The 15,941-nt window shown below is 42.8% G+C and overlaps 1 protein-coding gene across 2 annotated transcripts; it reads left to right on the top strand.

Moving 5' to 3' along the window:
• The first annotated feature begins 234 nt into the window (after nucleotides 1-234).
• Nucleotides 235-7,021, top strand: LOC133895285 (uncharacterized WD repeat-containing protein C2A9.03-like). Of its 2 annotated transcripts, none has more exons than XM_062335491.1 (10): nucleotides 235-373; nucleotides 526-717; nucleotides 837-1,004; nucleotides 3,701-3,787; nucleotides 5,170-5,304; nucleotides 5,389-5,493; nucleotides 5,579-5,670; nucleotides 5,745-5,850; nucleotides 5,926-6,012; nucleotides 6,104-7,021. In XM_062335491.1, the coding sequence occupies exons 2-10, from the start codon at nucleotides 577-579 to the stop codon at nucleotides 6,515-6,517; spliced, it is 1,335 nt and encodes a 444-aa protein (XP_062191475.1). In that variant the 5' UTR covers nucleotides 235-373; nucleotides 526-576; the 3' UTR covers nucleotides 6,518-7,021. The 2 variants fall into 2 exon arrangements, with proteins under 2 accessions (XP_062191475.1, XP_062191476.1); XM_062335492.1 differs by having other exon boundaries at nucleotides 236-403.
• The last annotated feature ends 8,920 nt before the right edge of the window (nucleotides 7,022-15,941 follow it).

Raw genomic sequence — 15,941 nt, forward strand, 5'->3', positions numbered from 1 at the left:
TGAAAAACCCCGGTCACCCTTCGACCGCGCCGCGACCGCGAGTGTCTAACCTCGGGCACTGGTCCGAACCGGACGTCGCAACCAGACCCGCCAGATCCTTACCCCCGTACGGCACTGCCAATCTGCCACCGCCCGTGCAGCCAACCTCCGCGAGCCACTGACCGCGCGGGCCCGGCCATCCCCCGGCTCGGTCGGTGGTGCGTCCCCGTCCGTCCGTGTATAAAATCGATCACGCGCTCCTCCGCGTCGCCTCGCCGCCTTCGTTCCTCGTGCTGTCCTTTATCAGCGCCCCACCAGAAAGAAAATTCCCCAATTCCCCCGCGCATTTACCACCTCGATTCCCCGAATCCGCCTCTGGATCCGCTTGATCGAGGCGAGTCCTCGAGAATTTAGTATAGATTTGGTTGGTTCTGGCCGGATTCGTTCGATGATTTCTTTTTTGTCTGTTTTTTTTGCGTGGATTTTGGGGTCTGTTAGGGCAAAATTTGCGACCTTGCGCTCATGCTCGGTGGTTTCGTTTTGCAGGGTGATTTGATTTGGACCGGATTGATTGGAGTGTGTGTGGCCGTGCGGGAGATGGACGAGTTCGAGCTGGAGGACAACCTAGAGCTCATCCTCCAGAGCATCCAGGAAATCATGGAGGACCAGGGGGAGAACAACTCCTTCGGCGAGGCCAACCCGAACGAGCTCTTCGCCAACCTCGTCAACTACGACCAGGTTTGCCGATGTTTTCTGTGGTTGCGTGACTGGTTCGAATTGGGGGAGGGGGGGGGGGGTGGTTGCAGTTTCGTCTGTGTTCGGAGGAGGAATATTAATTTTTGCTGATTGTTTTGCAGGAGAATTTGCTGCCGGATGTGTCTGTGGCAGACGTCGCTAGCGGGAAGGACATGCAGGGGATACCGTGGGAGAAGATGCTGTTTGGGAGGGATCAGTACCGGGAGATGAAGATGAAGAACTACAGGAATTATCAGAACCTCAGTTATGCCAGGGAAGATGCTTTGCAGGTACCTAACATTTAGGGGGTGATTGGTTGCTCGCATTCAAAGATCCTGGCTTTGCGGATACGTATAATCTTAGAGAGAAGTGTGTTTGGTTGTTCGTATGCACTGTTTCAGTCTGGTCCAATGGATGCAAATATACGCTCGCAGTCTGGCTTGGAAGGGAAGCTCGAATTGAGCTTCCCTCTGCAGCCTGGCTGGACGGATGTAGGTTCTTACATCCGCTCATGCAAGCGGGTTCACTTGTCAGTGTAACAAAATCATCTTCATACGAGTAACCAATCAGAAAACTCAGCTCTTGCCTTCGCTCATACGATCTCAAATTTAATCAACCAAACAAAAACCCAACCCAGTCTATCCAGACAGATACAACCAATCAAACACTATTCTCTTTAACACTCTTGCATCTGCTCAGTCTGCTTTCGCTCAACCTTCATATATGGTTCATACGAGTAACAAGACATGCGAGCAACGAATCACATCCTTACTTGTTTCTTATTTTCCCAATCAATGTTGAGGCAAGTACTAGTGAACTTCAATATGAATTGTATACTTAGGAAAAAAACTTTACTTGGTAGGTTGCATACATATGGCCATGAGGTACTGCGAGTTGTTTAGCAATGATATAACTTAAACATCTAATTGTTAATGGCACATTTATATTGTGCATCATTTACCTATCCCAATATGACCTTGAACATGGCTCAATTGCATGTCAAGAAGTGTATTGCGAACTAAGGATATGTCATTTGATTGCCAGTGTGATAAAAACTACCTCCTAGTAGTTTCCATGGAAATTGACTGCAATTAAATTTCAATCGTCTTTTCTATTTTGCAGTGAGTCGGTTTTTTATTCATTTGATACTTTATCAAATATAACCATAGCCATGTCAGCTCAGTTTTTGGTTACTTGCAACTTGTTCACATAGGTGTTGTTCGTAGAGCAAACTTTTTGCGCATCAATTTGTGTCCTTGCCTACCTATTCTCTCTGCCGTTTACATTTTCAATCAATGTTGATGGCAGGTACAGAATTCCATAAATCTACAATATGCAAACTGTTGTGACCTAATTTGTTAGGAAAATTGGCAAGATGATTAGAATTACTAATGTCATATTAGTTGGCAAATAATTGGTTATGAAAGAATGTCGGATGACCAATATAACCAAGTTTGGAAGGGTGTGAAGTGCACGGTCAAAATAATCAATAGCATGCAATGTCTTGCTGGAACATGTGATGGTGCACGCACATTTGTACGCAAGCGCACACACACGCATGACCCTTTTTGCTTTGGGCTGCAGAGGGATGAGAGGATGAGTTGATGTGAGGGGGCAAATCCAACGTGATTATTGGGTTCTTGGATTGGATGTTCTGAGAACGTTGATGTCTACCCACCTGTCATTGTGTAGAATGTGCTTAGATGTTTCTTTGGAACACTTGTTTGTTATTGGGTGAACGAAGGATATGTTCCATGAAAGAACTTACTAGCCATTACTGGTTATCACTAACTTACACAGTTACACTATTCTGTTGATCTCACTAAATGAAAGCAGTACTAGACACAGCTAGTTCCACTAACTAAGCGATCCGTCATGGAGCTCTTTTTCATTTGCACTTAGCTAAGTCCGCATATTCTCATGTGGTTTTGGGATTCCATTTTGGTGGTCAACCGAATGCACGGATGAACCAGATCCTACATGGGCTCATGGATCCTGAACAACTTTAGGTCAGGTGATGTCTTGTTGGTTGCATGTGCTCATCCATAGAGATGGGGATAAGCTTTTCCTGTATTTGATGGCGCAAGGTGGTTGTTGGTGGGACATTTGTCATGGCACTAAATCTTGTTTGGTTGTCCAAATGAGCTGATTTTGGATGGATTGAGATGGCGTGTTCCTGTTTAGTTGGCCTAGTATCTAGTTGTATACGTTTAAATAAATTCCAAAATGCAAATCTCAAGGACTTTGTAGTCACCACTGTCTGTGATGTTATTTGGTCTGTTGAATAGCCTATCCTGTAATTAATAATCAACACTTAGTAGTTACTAATCATTTTCAGTACTCAATATTAAACTGAATCTCTTATCATAAAGCATAACATAAAACATTCTAAGATAATTTATCCCCTACCCCTTCATTGTTCCCATGTGGATGACCTAATGCTTTAAATAGTCCCTCATCTATCGATGAGCAGCCATTATTATATGACATACAATAGATGTTGAATGGTGCTGGGTCATGATCCCCTTAGTTTTTTTGGACATCCGTTGTGTCTTTTGTGTCTACTTGGATTATTTCCTTTTGTTTGGACATGGAGCAACCTACTTAAGATGGAATTTATGCAGAGGGATTATACATGAGAGATTTACAGGCTACCAAACTGAACTGAGTGTTTGTTACCGAATACCGATGTTGCTCTGATATGTGATATTAGTATGGTGACACGGGTATGGTGGTACGCCATTTCCCGAAAATCATTATAGTTCATAAAACAAACATTAAGGTTCATAACATTATAGTTCAGCAACCATAACGTTTTTATTACCATCAGAGTCCAGTCTTTATGATTGACTATGATTGGAATATCATAGCAAAAGTGTGATTGGAATATCATAGCAAAAGCAAATTCTGGAAGATATTTACATTTTCATATAGTGTTTTGGCCAGCTCCTTACAATTTGCTTTCTTTCTTTCTTTGGTCTTCCAGGAGTGCAAACAAGTGGAAAAGGACAGTCCTTACTATGATTTCCACTACAACACAAGGCGTGCTCGACCATCAATTGTACATTTTCAGGTCTGAATTCCTATGTTGACATTCAAGTACAACATATTGACCAAAGCTATTGCCAAATTAGTTTTCTAACTGCACAGACCATGTTGTGCTTTAAGGGTTTGTTTGGTTTGAGGATTGATTCGTCCTGGGATGGTTGGTCCATCATGAAGTCATCCTAAATTTTTCTGGCTTGACCCCATCCATCAATTTTTTGTTATTCATGTTGCCCAAATCAAACAATGAGATGATGAATGGGCTGATCATATGACCAACCCATTCCTAGCACTGCCAGATTTCTATAAGGATAGACATGAAATAAGGATTTAAGTCTCATATAGTAGTTTAACAACGTCTGACTGCCTGATGTGTCGAGGGTGAATAGTAATTCAAGGCAAAAGATATTTTCTACTGTTGTACGATTTGCAGGCCTGATATTACAAACTACGATATAGTGGAATTGGAGGAGAATAATAACATTGTCCATTTAGGCAGACCTGATCTCACAAGCCCCCATACAGGAAATTACTTTTGGTTTCAATACATTTAGCAGTTTTTAATCTGTTTAAAATTTGAGACTGCTATTTTGTCTGCTAAATTGGTTTTCCCACTGGCAGTTCAATGTCTCTAGAAAGAGAGTACAAAACTAATTCACTGGCCCTAATGGCTTTCAGAAAATTAAATGAATTTTTAGTAAGCATGACATATTTCTCAGGCCATGATGATGTGGGTAAAGGGACTATAATTATTTGAGTGGCCATTTTTTGTTTGGATACTCTTAACAAACATGGCGGTAACTTCCATTACTTTTCTATAAACTCAATATTTGGGGCTCTGACAAATCCAGTAGATGTAGTTTTTATATATACAAAAAACAGAATACTTGTAGAATGTGTTTGTTAGAGACTACTTTTAATAGATTTGGTTAAAACCCAAAATATTTGGTCAACAGAAAACTCATTTCTTGTGGTGATCCTCATGTTATTAGGAGCATAAAGACAAGATTCTCCTGAAGTTGGCGTAAAACTGGTTTTATGCACCTAGTTTTCAACTGCCATTTTCCATGAGATGTTAACAAGAAGTCAAGTTCTTTCCAAGAATTAAAACATGTATGCACTTATCCTGTTCACACTAGTAAACTTCTCTCAACATACCATAACCCGGGAATTCTGCCTAATTATGCTTGTCAGTGTAAATATAGAGCCTCTTTTGTGAATCAACAAGTCTCTATGGTTAGGAGAGTCTTTGCCTTCTATACGTTCTCTAAGTTGTGGGTGCACACACAAAGAAAGAGTAAACTGTTCAGTCTTACCTTACTGCTTGATAGTTGCACAAGAAGTTCAAAGCAACTCAATCCACATATCGCCCACTCTCAATGCTCTTTTGCTTGATGTGTTGATTTGCAGCTAAGGAATCTGGTCTGGGCAACAACCAAGCACGATGTCTATACGATGCACAACCAATCGGTGACACACTGGTCATCATTGGACCAAATAAGCACTGAGCTAATCAATGCTGATGATTGCATCATACCAAAACAGGTGTGTACATCTTCAGGCCTTCCATGTTATGTAGGTTCATATTCTGTTTGGTCTAAGGTATCATTTTTTTTTGTTGCTGGACAGAGAGGGCATGGTTCACAGTCGGTCGCAATGGTCCAGGTTACAACTATGGCTGTGGATAGTAATTTATTGGTAATTGGTGGCTTTCAGGGGGAGCTTATATGCAAGGTATTTCCATGGCAAAAGTATCTACTCTGGAGTCACTTTGGTCTAGTAACTCGTGGCATGACATATTCTTTTGTGTTTTTATTAGCGTCTGGATGATGATGGAGTTGTTTTCAGCACAAGGGTTACAGATGATGAAAATGCTATTACCAACTCTCTAGAGATCTATCAAGATACTAAGTAAGATTCAATGCTTTCTAGTTGGTACATGTTACTTGCAGATTCGAGCTTTGCTAACAAAATTTATGTTTCAGTGGATCTAGAAGGTTGGTGGCTGCTAACAACGACTGCTCTGTCAGGATATTTGACATTGAGTACTTTGACCTCCTGAAGCACTATATATTCCCATGGTCCGTGAATGTAAGTATGCCATACTTTTTTGATCTCCAGTAGTTCTATCCCCTTGTTGGTTGCTAAATTTTATTTCTCCAACAGAGTGTTTCTGTGAGCCCAAACGGGAAACTCTTCGCTGTCCTTGGGGATCATGAGGATGGCTTGCTAGTGGATACCAAGTCTGGCAAGGTAAGTGCATGAGTATATTTTGCTTAATTAATTTGCAGGCTATGGTCATCTGGTTGATCCTAATATTTGGGCTTAATATGTATTGCTTTAGGCAATTGGTTCTCTTAGGGGACACTTGGACTACTCATTTTCATCTGCCTGGCATCCTGACGGCAATATCTTGGCTACCGGGAGTCAAGACACTACATGCAGGTTGTGGGACATTAGAAACCTATCAGAGTCCTTAGCTGTGCTTGGTGGAAGGATGGGCTCGATACGGTGTATCAAGTTCTCTTCAGATGGGCGCTTTCTGGCGACGGCCGAGCCTGTAGATTTTGTCCACATATATGATTCTTATGCAGATTACGGAAAATCTCATGAGTTTGACTTGTTTGGGGAGATAGCAGGTTTGTCATTCAGCCCAGACACTGAGGCCTTTTATGTTGGCATAGCGGACCAGACATACGGAGGCCTCATAGAGTTCACCAAGAGGCATCAGCATCATTACTTGAACTGCCTGTGGTGATACCATTTGTTTAGTGAAATGCGGTTCCTCAATGGACAAGTGCTGGATACCATTGCTCCACTGCGTGCGGCAAAGACTGCATGGTCCTGCAGAGAATCGCATGGAAGAATTTGCTGCTTTTAGTTTTTTTTTTGGCTGCGGCACCGGAGGCTTCTACAGATGAAATATCTGGACTGTATAAAATTCTGGGGGTTTTCTTTCCTTATTAGTAAGTAATCTGGGCTTGTCGTTTTTCTTCAGGAACTGAAAGTGGTAGCATATGTATAGCATCTGTTTCGTTACACCAAATCGATGTACATAGCTGCTCTCTATCTGGTGATTATCACCTGATTTGTGCTGCTCCTTACCGTCCTAAGTGGTAATGTGCTGACATGATTCTAAGTTGGTCTTATTTTTCTTTTCATTTTTTTTAACCATGAGCAGAAGCACTGCTCTTTCATTTAAGTTGAAGAACATAACCAAGTGTTACAAAGGTTGCGCCGTATACATGATCCTTCTTTATTATTTGTGCTGGTGACGAATAATATTACATTTTTTATGGATGTTACAGAAATAGTACCGAAAACGAGAAATTTTTTAAAATAATACATATTTGTCTTATCGTATGGTGAAATCCTATTTTTGCCATGCTATATGGTGAAAATATAATTTTTATCGTACAGTATAGCGAAAATAGCTGACGTGGCGTCGGAGGCAGAACTGGGGTGTATGGTTGCAGTTATGAGGCAGTTATCGTCAAACCGTGCGGTGAAAAATAAATATTGCAAAATGAGAGGCCAAAAAATTGAAAAATCCCGTTGCATGGACCCTCCCTCCCGTGTGGGCCCCTGAGCTTTATCTCCTGCGTCGTAATAGCTAATATTTTTTTTCGTTGATGAAATATTATATCGTTTTTTTTTTCGATTGAACTTATTTCTGAAACAAAATAAAAAGATGTAAAATAAATCGTAGAATCGCTTGTACGATAATGAGAGGTAGTTGATAGATATTACATGGTAGGCTACAGTAATAATTGTAAAACATAATTAATATATAACCCAGTACAGAGGTTACATAAGCTAATGAACATTACATGTGACATGAGATTTTTTGTGGTAGCACGAATATACCCTAACCATAAAGAGGTGCCGACAACAAATATTGGTATGTACGGTACGCCTAAAGAGTAACCTAACAGCGTGCCGCTGCTAAATTAAACATGCCTTAGGGAATGGAAATAGGTTGGGGGTAAATAGATGCTCTCTACTGAGTGTACCTAAGATATTTACCCTTTCTGTAGGCATTAGGTTCCCCCGCCTTAGCGCGATGGGTCCTCTCTCGCTTCCTTTCCCTCTCTACTTCGCTTGCTTGAGTCGCGGCGCGCTCCTTCGCGATGTTCCTGATGCGCTCGCCATCTTGCCGTTTCATTCGTAGTTCATCATGATGTCGCTCGTATTCTCGGTGTTAGTAAGCTTCCCTCCTCCACTGCATCTCAATGTCCACCCATCGCTTTTGGTCCTCATTTTGCTCTATGTCGAGCTATTGCTTGAAGTCGCAGAGAGGTGGAGGAGACTGGACAAAAGAAACAAGAGGAGGTATTAGTAAGAGATTGCATAAAATCGTATGGAAAGGCCCACATGAGTGATCTATATTGCTATATCGGTGGGTACTCGTATAGTCCATATCGAGGCTTGTCGTACTCGTAGTTGGCACACATGAAGAAGCGTAGGTCATAGGTGTAGAATATATCCTGAGAATTGCGAAGCCTACCAGAGTCGTCACAGAAGCACATCGGTGGTTCGACCCCCTAGGGGATGAAAATCCTCCCAATATTTCTTGGGTGGGCTTGGTGGAGCTGAGGAAGATATTTCAGTTGAGGGAGCTGAGGAAGGAATGGTCTATCCATAGATGATGGAGGGGTTATTTATAATGGATGGGGGCTCGTGCATGGATTGAGTGCAAGGGCTTGGCCGGGGGGGGGGGGGGGAGGGGGTGGAGCATAGGATACCCTGTTAAACCTAGAAAAGTTGGGGCACTGATGTTTGGCAAAGATTTTTTTTGGTAGCTCTTGCTTGGTGTGGTCATTTCATTCTGCAAAAGTTGGGCTAGTAGTTATTGTTGCCTGCAAGCAAGGTAGGGAATCCAATAAAATCATTGTCCTTAGAAATAACATCTTGGTAGATTGGTAAGAATTTATTGAAGAAAGTAAAGTACATCAAATCAAGAGCCATCGTAAGCATTTGTTACCTATTTGTGGCTACAGTACCTGAGGCAATATGCACCATCTCGTACCCTACTCATATGCTGGCGAGCTCATCAATGCTGCAGTGTGTTGAGGTGACCCTGCGCTGTCAACATTTCAGAATGACGTAACCTATCGTTGCACCCTTTTCAGAGCGATGTGACCGCACGGTGCTGAATTAACATAGTCGCTAAAGTAGTGCATCCAATGCATGCACTTTCTCCAAATTACATGCCTATACTTGGTCCATACACCATTAGGACTTGTTTTTATATAAATAGAACACAATCGATTTTGAACTCAAACATCTCGTGACCGCGACACACGTCGAGACATTGGCGTATCCTTATCCTGTTGATGGCCCCATCGATCCACCACCTCCACACCCCTATTTAGATGTCCATGGTAGAGATTTCTATGAAACCATAATGCTCTTCCTTGCTCGTTTTGGCTGCCATGTAGACATGGCGATGATGCTGTTGTCCAGGTTTATGAGCATTTCGGTGACGCAGGCCGTCGCTTCTTCCGTTGTGCACATTTCAGAGTACGAAAAAATAGTACTCACATTATTTCTTATTTTCTCAAAACCATTTACTTATCTCATATTTCTTTTTCTCCAGACGGATGATTGTGGGTTTCAGTACTAGATTAACCCGCTGATAGATCCACACATTTAAGAATATATCCGTCACCTACACATCGTTATCGAGGAACTACAGGAACAATTGCGCCAAGAGAAATGCAGCAACGTCAGAAGATGTTATATCCCACCTCGCATGGCAGGTCGGAGGAACAACTAGGAGTAATTAGGATGTGTTCTAGAGGTCAACCGAGGATTTGACTTCGTATTTGATCTGTACTGTGTTGTTCGTAATTGAATAAATTGTATCCCCGAGTCGTGTTGTCATCACATGGTTCATGCTAGAGTTGCAATTAATGTTAGTCCCCTACCTGCATTGTTGTTTCAAGAATACATAACACTTGGTACAAATATGCATCATGAAACAAACATGTAAGTTACATATGCAATGGTAAAATTCACCATACTAACACAGTAGAATACGATAGCAGAATAAGATAGTAGCATCAGAGTAACTAAACTACTCCGTAAACTAGTGGTCTGAACTAATGAAATGGAAAGCTAAACAAATGACAATCATTAATCATAAAAGCAACACAGACTACTCCTGACCCCTTCCCTGCGCTCTGCCTCTGGCACGCTTGCGCCTACGTTCTAACGCTGGAACGTTGGTCTCGTTTGCCTCCCGAGGATGCTCGTAGGTGGAAGGTGTGTACCAATCTAGCGTGTGGCGCTCACGTTTGGGCAACTGGGGCTCATAGATGCCTTCCGTCTCCTGTTGTGTAGTCTGAGTGGGAGGTGGGGCACCATGCAACTGTGATGAGGCCAGCACTTACGGGGCCCTTGCATAGTCAAAGAAGGGGTTTTGCTAGAGTGCGGCGTACCCTCAAAAACCTGGATGGTTGTATCGATGCATATCAAACCTGCATTTATATCGTGCACAAACAACTGAGTATTGGCAGAGAAAGCGTAATGAATCTAACATTATGGAAAAAAGAGCCATGACATACCTGGCGTGGGAATACACACATGTGTGGCAAAACCAAAGCCTCCTCCAAGCACAAGATGCGGAGGCTGAGGAGTATCGTAGCCATGCTCGATCCAGCCAAGACCCCCTATGAACTGGGGGGGCGGCCCATCTAGAGCCTCCTGCGAAGTGGGGCCTGACCCATCCAGATCCTCTTGTGAATTGGGGGCCAGCCCATCCAGAGCTTCCTGCTTGGAAAATTAGTAAAATCAACACCATATGGACCGTTACGCATTTAACCATTTACATAGGAAACTATAAGATTTCTAGCATAAATGTGCAACAATATTACGAAGAAAAACTTACATACAGAATATTTAATTTTTAACAAAATAAAATATTCTCAAACTAAATAAAAAATTCTTATAGTAATAAATTACCTGATCCGAGGACTAGCATATTGCTGGTGGACGAAGGCGGAAGGAGGTCGTGGGGGCCGCTGAGTGGGACGCGTGGCTGAAGGGTCACGTACAACAATGTCAGGCTGCCAGCAAATGGTAGCACGTACAACAACGCTGAAGGGTCACGATACGTCAGGCCTTCGTGGAGAGGCGTGAGAATGCTTGAATGATATCATTGATCGCCATTCCACATGTGCCTTGCTTGCGCAGCCTTGTAGCTGAACTCATCGCCTCCTCGTGAATCTCTCTCACGATGTCGGACTGCGGTACATGACTAATCATTAGCAATCGCCGTAATGTGAATGTTGAAAGCCATAAGGATTTGAAGATTTCACGTACCGCAATGTGTAGCACAACTCCTGCGTGTCCTGGGTACAGGGCAGTAGTGCTAGCAGAGGAACGATGGGGGGGGGGGGGGGTGGGGTTCACGACACGAAGAAGACGTGTGCGAGTACGTGTGCTGTACCACAACAGGTACTGCTGATAACTGTAGTCGTCGTAAGGGGCACCAAACTCGATCACGTCTGCAAGTGCATCGCCCCACTACTGCACCCAAGACTGCATCCTGATGGTCAGGTCAGCCATGCTCCTTGGTGGTTCCTTAGTCGACAACCTATAGTGGAGTGTCAATTAGAGGAAATCAATACACATAATAAAATGAGGTATGTGACATTACAACTCACGTGTGTACAGAAGCAGTAACACGGTCTCCCAGGGGGATCAAGACCTCCTGGCGCCATCCAAACTGGCGCATAACGCGGTGCACGGTGTAGTTTTTGACGAATATGTCGAACACCAGTTTCTTCCTGGTCAACCAAAACACCGAGTCCCTGAAGCACAATTTGGAGATCCCACGGCCAGCGGATCGCCGTAGCACGAAGTCGGTGGTGTACGGCTCCCAAATGACCATATCATCCCTTAGGTGGTCGAATTGCTCAGTGAAAGCCTCATACGCTGAACGCACCTGAACCCTGCCCATTGCGGCTACAAAATTATAGTTCTTCTACGTTAGGTTATCAATGTTACAACATTAAAATTTAAACTGTACTATAAAGGGCGTACCCGTCGGTGTGTCCACTGTGATACCATCTAGGCTTGTCGATGTCGTCTCCAGCATACATCTTTGAGGTGTAATGCATAGGCACCACGAGTGGTCGTCCTATTTGAAAGCGCTCGAATGACCACGGTTGAAGTAGAAGATGCATACCCGTTAAGTTGGACGCGTTGTGTGTCCTCACGCAGGCGTCACACAGCACGCGGTAGGTGGCGCAAAGAACTGCCGAACCCCAAGACACTTGAGGCATGTCGACACTGCTGCATCAGCAATAGCCTGGGCATAGGCTATCCAACTTGAATCCACAGTGTTGCCGTGGCTGGAGGTGAACATCACCCAATCGAACAACCACAGTAGGTAATCCTCTAGGTGTCAAGCAACCTAGTACTCCGTGGGATCCTCGGCCATCCTTTCCACCTGCATAATTTGATTGATTGTTAATATCAATAAAAAAATGAACAAAGGATGTGCAATATAAAATTAGAGAAGCAATGAAAAAATTACTAACTCTGAAAGGCTCCAACCACTACTTCTTAGGGCCATGCTTCTGATGCTCCTCAATGGGCGCCATGTTTAGTGGCTCACGTAGAACTCCCTAAAACCTCTCAAACAAATCCTGCTGCTAACCAGCTGGAGTGACTGAGGGACCGATCGGTTCACCAGAAATCGGTAACCCGGTTAGCATGGAGACGTCCTGCAGCGTGACTGTCATCTCCCCGAACGACATGTGGAATGTGTGTGTCTCCGGCCTCTATCGATCCACCAAAGCTGAAATAAGAGAAAGGTCATACGGGAATTGACGTGACCGCTCCATCTGGCCCTCGTCTTCCTAACCCTCAGCCACTTGATGTGGACCCGCATCCTCATCTATGGCATGAAGCATCCGTGCAAGAGGAAGAAGTCCTGCACGACCTAACCTGCAAATACGTGACCTGATTAGTTACGACAAATTAAATCACCTGTGTAAATTGAACCATATGTACGTATTGAACCATCTGTACAACCTACCGAACCAGTCCAGGTGCAATCACCAAGTCATCTTTGGTGAATGAATACAGAAAACAGGAATACTTGAAGCATCACGCATGGCGTGTAAGAAGCCACAGTGATGTGCATCCACAGAATGGTTGAGAAGCTTGTACGACACCTCCATCTCTGCAAAAACAGACCAACATAAAACATATAATTATTGTAAACTGATGATCACATAATTAATACGTCAACAACATAAATCTTACACAAACTACTTTATAAGACAGAGAGAACATAAATAATACATAAATGAAAACACTTATTTTTTACATTAAGAACATAAAAATTATATAAATAATAACACTTAGTTTTTCATCCCCTAGGGAGTCCACGTAGCCCTATGATGACCCAATTGTAAACCTCTGCTATATTGGTAGTCATGACGTCATACCTATCAAATAACATCAAAATAAATAGGTATCAAGTTTCAAATATACTAGCTCATACTACACATATTTGATAAAGATGTGACCCAGTACACGAACCTAGTACCTTCTGTGTCATAGAGTAAGGACAACTTCTCCTTTGGCTCTGCTTCAATCCAGTGCGAGAAACATTTGATGTTTCTTGCCGACCTTCTTCTCATATTAGGAGGATCAATGCCTTCTCCAAGAGGTAGCAGCGCCTCCGGTACAGTGTTATCACTAGTAGCCGGCTCCTCATGGTTTGCGTGCTCAAGGATGATAAATGAAAAATTACTCAAATCAACACCTGTGGATCGTTACAGATTTGACCATTTCCATAGAATATTCTAAACTTTATAGAATTTGACATAACTGGCACCTAAAAAATATATCAATTATAAATAAAAATCAATTACATTCATACATTACAACTACCTTAAAATTAACAAATGCAATGACCAAGCCGACCCAACGTTGCTTGTCCTACAATAAAAAATACTATAGTCTTCGGTGCCTAAAATATAATTCATATTACTGTATTAAATCTACATCGAGGATATCATTATTAAATAAATACATTGCTAGCACCAACAAATTTAATATAATTAATTTTCAACAACTTACTAATTAATACCATTTGATATTAGGAATCTTGCGAATTTTCAAAAATATAATGTTCATTGAATTTTAAAATTTTAACACAAATACTTCGGTGCTGCATTGCTTTTCGGGATCCTCAATTTATTTTAATGTTTTCTATTGCAAACCACTAGTTATAAGTTACAAATAATTCAATAAATATCGTGCTTTAGTGTAATGCATTATAATACAATCCTAGAATATAATCTTACATATATCATCTTAACTAGAGTATCGATATCTAATTTTTGCACGTACATAAATTTTATTTTTTTAACCTAATACTACAATAATTAATACACAGATTTCTATCTAAAATAAACATTTACAAATGCCATATTATTTTGCTAGTCTCTAAGTCAATCTAAATGCAAATAGATCGATAGACATATATCTAAAAACACAATAAAAAGAAAAAAATTACCTCAACGCTTCTTCTTCCTCCTCCCCTTCTCCTACCTCCTCCCTTCTTCCTCCTCCCTTCCTCCTCTCTTTTTCCTCCTCTCCTTCCTCTTTTCTCTTCTCTCTTCTCCTCTCAGCTCGCGTGCTCCTCTCTGCACAGTCGCAACCGAGACGACGTGGATTGAAATGATACGGCGCGGCGTCCCGGCCGCGGTTATATCCGCATTTTTCGCCGAACGGGACGGCGAAAATACAGTTTTCGCCGTATGGATTTTCGCCAAACCGTACGATGAAAACTGCCTCATAACTGCAGCTATGCATCCCTGTGCTGCTGCCGGTGCCATGTCAGCAATTTTCGCCATTCAATTTTCGCCGTACGGTTCGGCAAAAACAAGATTTCGCCATACGATAGGATGAATAGGTATTATTTTTAAAATTTCCTCATTTTCGATACTATTTCGGAAATATCCATACAAAAATGTAATATTAAAAAAAACTCGGACGTGTTGCACCATTCCTGATGTCAGCTTGTCTGCCGTCAGGAGCTTGCTCTGTATCAGTATCCATGCAAAGAAGAGAGAACCCATACTGTTGTGCATCAGAAGTGCTCAAGGATCACATGAACTCCGGCTGGTCTGTCAGGTTAACCTACTTTATGCATCCCCACAACGCGATGAATTCTGCCGACGACTAACCCGATTGATCTTCTTAAGCGCCCACTTCTTGAGCACAAAACAGTGAGATGATAGCTGGGGATTGAGGAGAGAACTGAATTGACCAAGGTGAGCCTTCCGTTTCTCCTTAGAAGCTTTGCCTTCCATGCCGGCAGCTTGGATGCAACTTTGTCTAGGAGTGGCTGTACATCCATTCTTGTTAGCTCGCGCAGGTTCCGTGGCAACCCGAGATATTTGCATGGGAATGTCTTGATCGGACGAGGAAAATGCTGCATGATTTCCTCCATATCGAGCTCTTAACACCTTATTGGGTAAACCGCGCACTTGTTCAGATTTGTTATCAGGCCTGATGCTTGTCCAAAGACATAGGATCTCGTGCTGACACCGTGTCTATCCTGATGTTGGCACCGTCGTTGCTTCAATTCGTGCTGATACCGTGTTTATCCTAATATATGATTGTCTTACTTTGTAACGATCCCCTGCAACTGCGACCAGTGCTCCCCCAAAGTTTTTTTTATATATTTTTTGAATTAAAAATTTAAATAAATAGATTTCCTGTGGAAAAAATTACAAAACTAGACGTCTGAGGGCTGCAGCCCTCTGAGAGAGCGGTTATGCCTGCTAACCGTCTCCTGGGAGGACGGGTGGCCTAACCGCTCCCTCAGAGAGCGGCAAGGGCGTGCCCGCCCGTGCCCAGGCCTTACCACCCCTGAGGGGGCGGGTACAGCTCCTTGCCACCCTCTCAGGGGGCGGTTAGGGGGGCTGCTCGCCCGTGCCAACCGGCCTCCACCCCCTCCGCTCTCCTCTATAAAAGAGGCTAAAAATAGTCCAAAATCACATTTTATTCAGAAAAAAGAAAAATTGTGAAGAGGGAGGAGAAGAGAGGAGAGGGGAGGAAGAGAGCCCGGCGAAACCCTACTGTATTTGATCCGTGGATTTGAAGATCACTTTCCGATAAGTCTTTTTTTTCTTTTTATTGTTGTTAATTAG

Source organism: Phragmites australis, chromosome 16 (assembly GCF_958298935.1).
Source record: "Phragmites australis chromosome 16, lpPhrAust1.1, whole genome shotgun sequence".
NCBI lineage: Eukaryota > Viridiplantae > Streptophyta > Magnoliopsida > Poales > Poaceae > Phragmites > Phragmites australis.

Bases quoted from the DNA above. Each gene is read 5' to 3' on its own strand.
- LOC133895285 (XM_062335491.1), top strand. From the start codon at position 577: ATGGACGAGTTCGAGCTGGAGGACAACCTAGAGCTCATCCTCCAGAGC. The intron at 5,671-5,744 runs GTAAGATTCAAT...TTTATGTTTCAG, and splicing joins GAGATCTATCAAGATACTAA to TGGATCTAGAAGGTTGGTGG. The intron at 6,013-6,103 runs GTAAGTGCATGA...GTATTGCTTTAG, and splicing joins TGGATACCAAGTCTGGCAAG to GCAATTGGTTCTCTTAGGGG.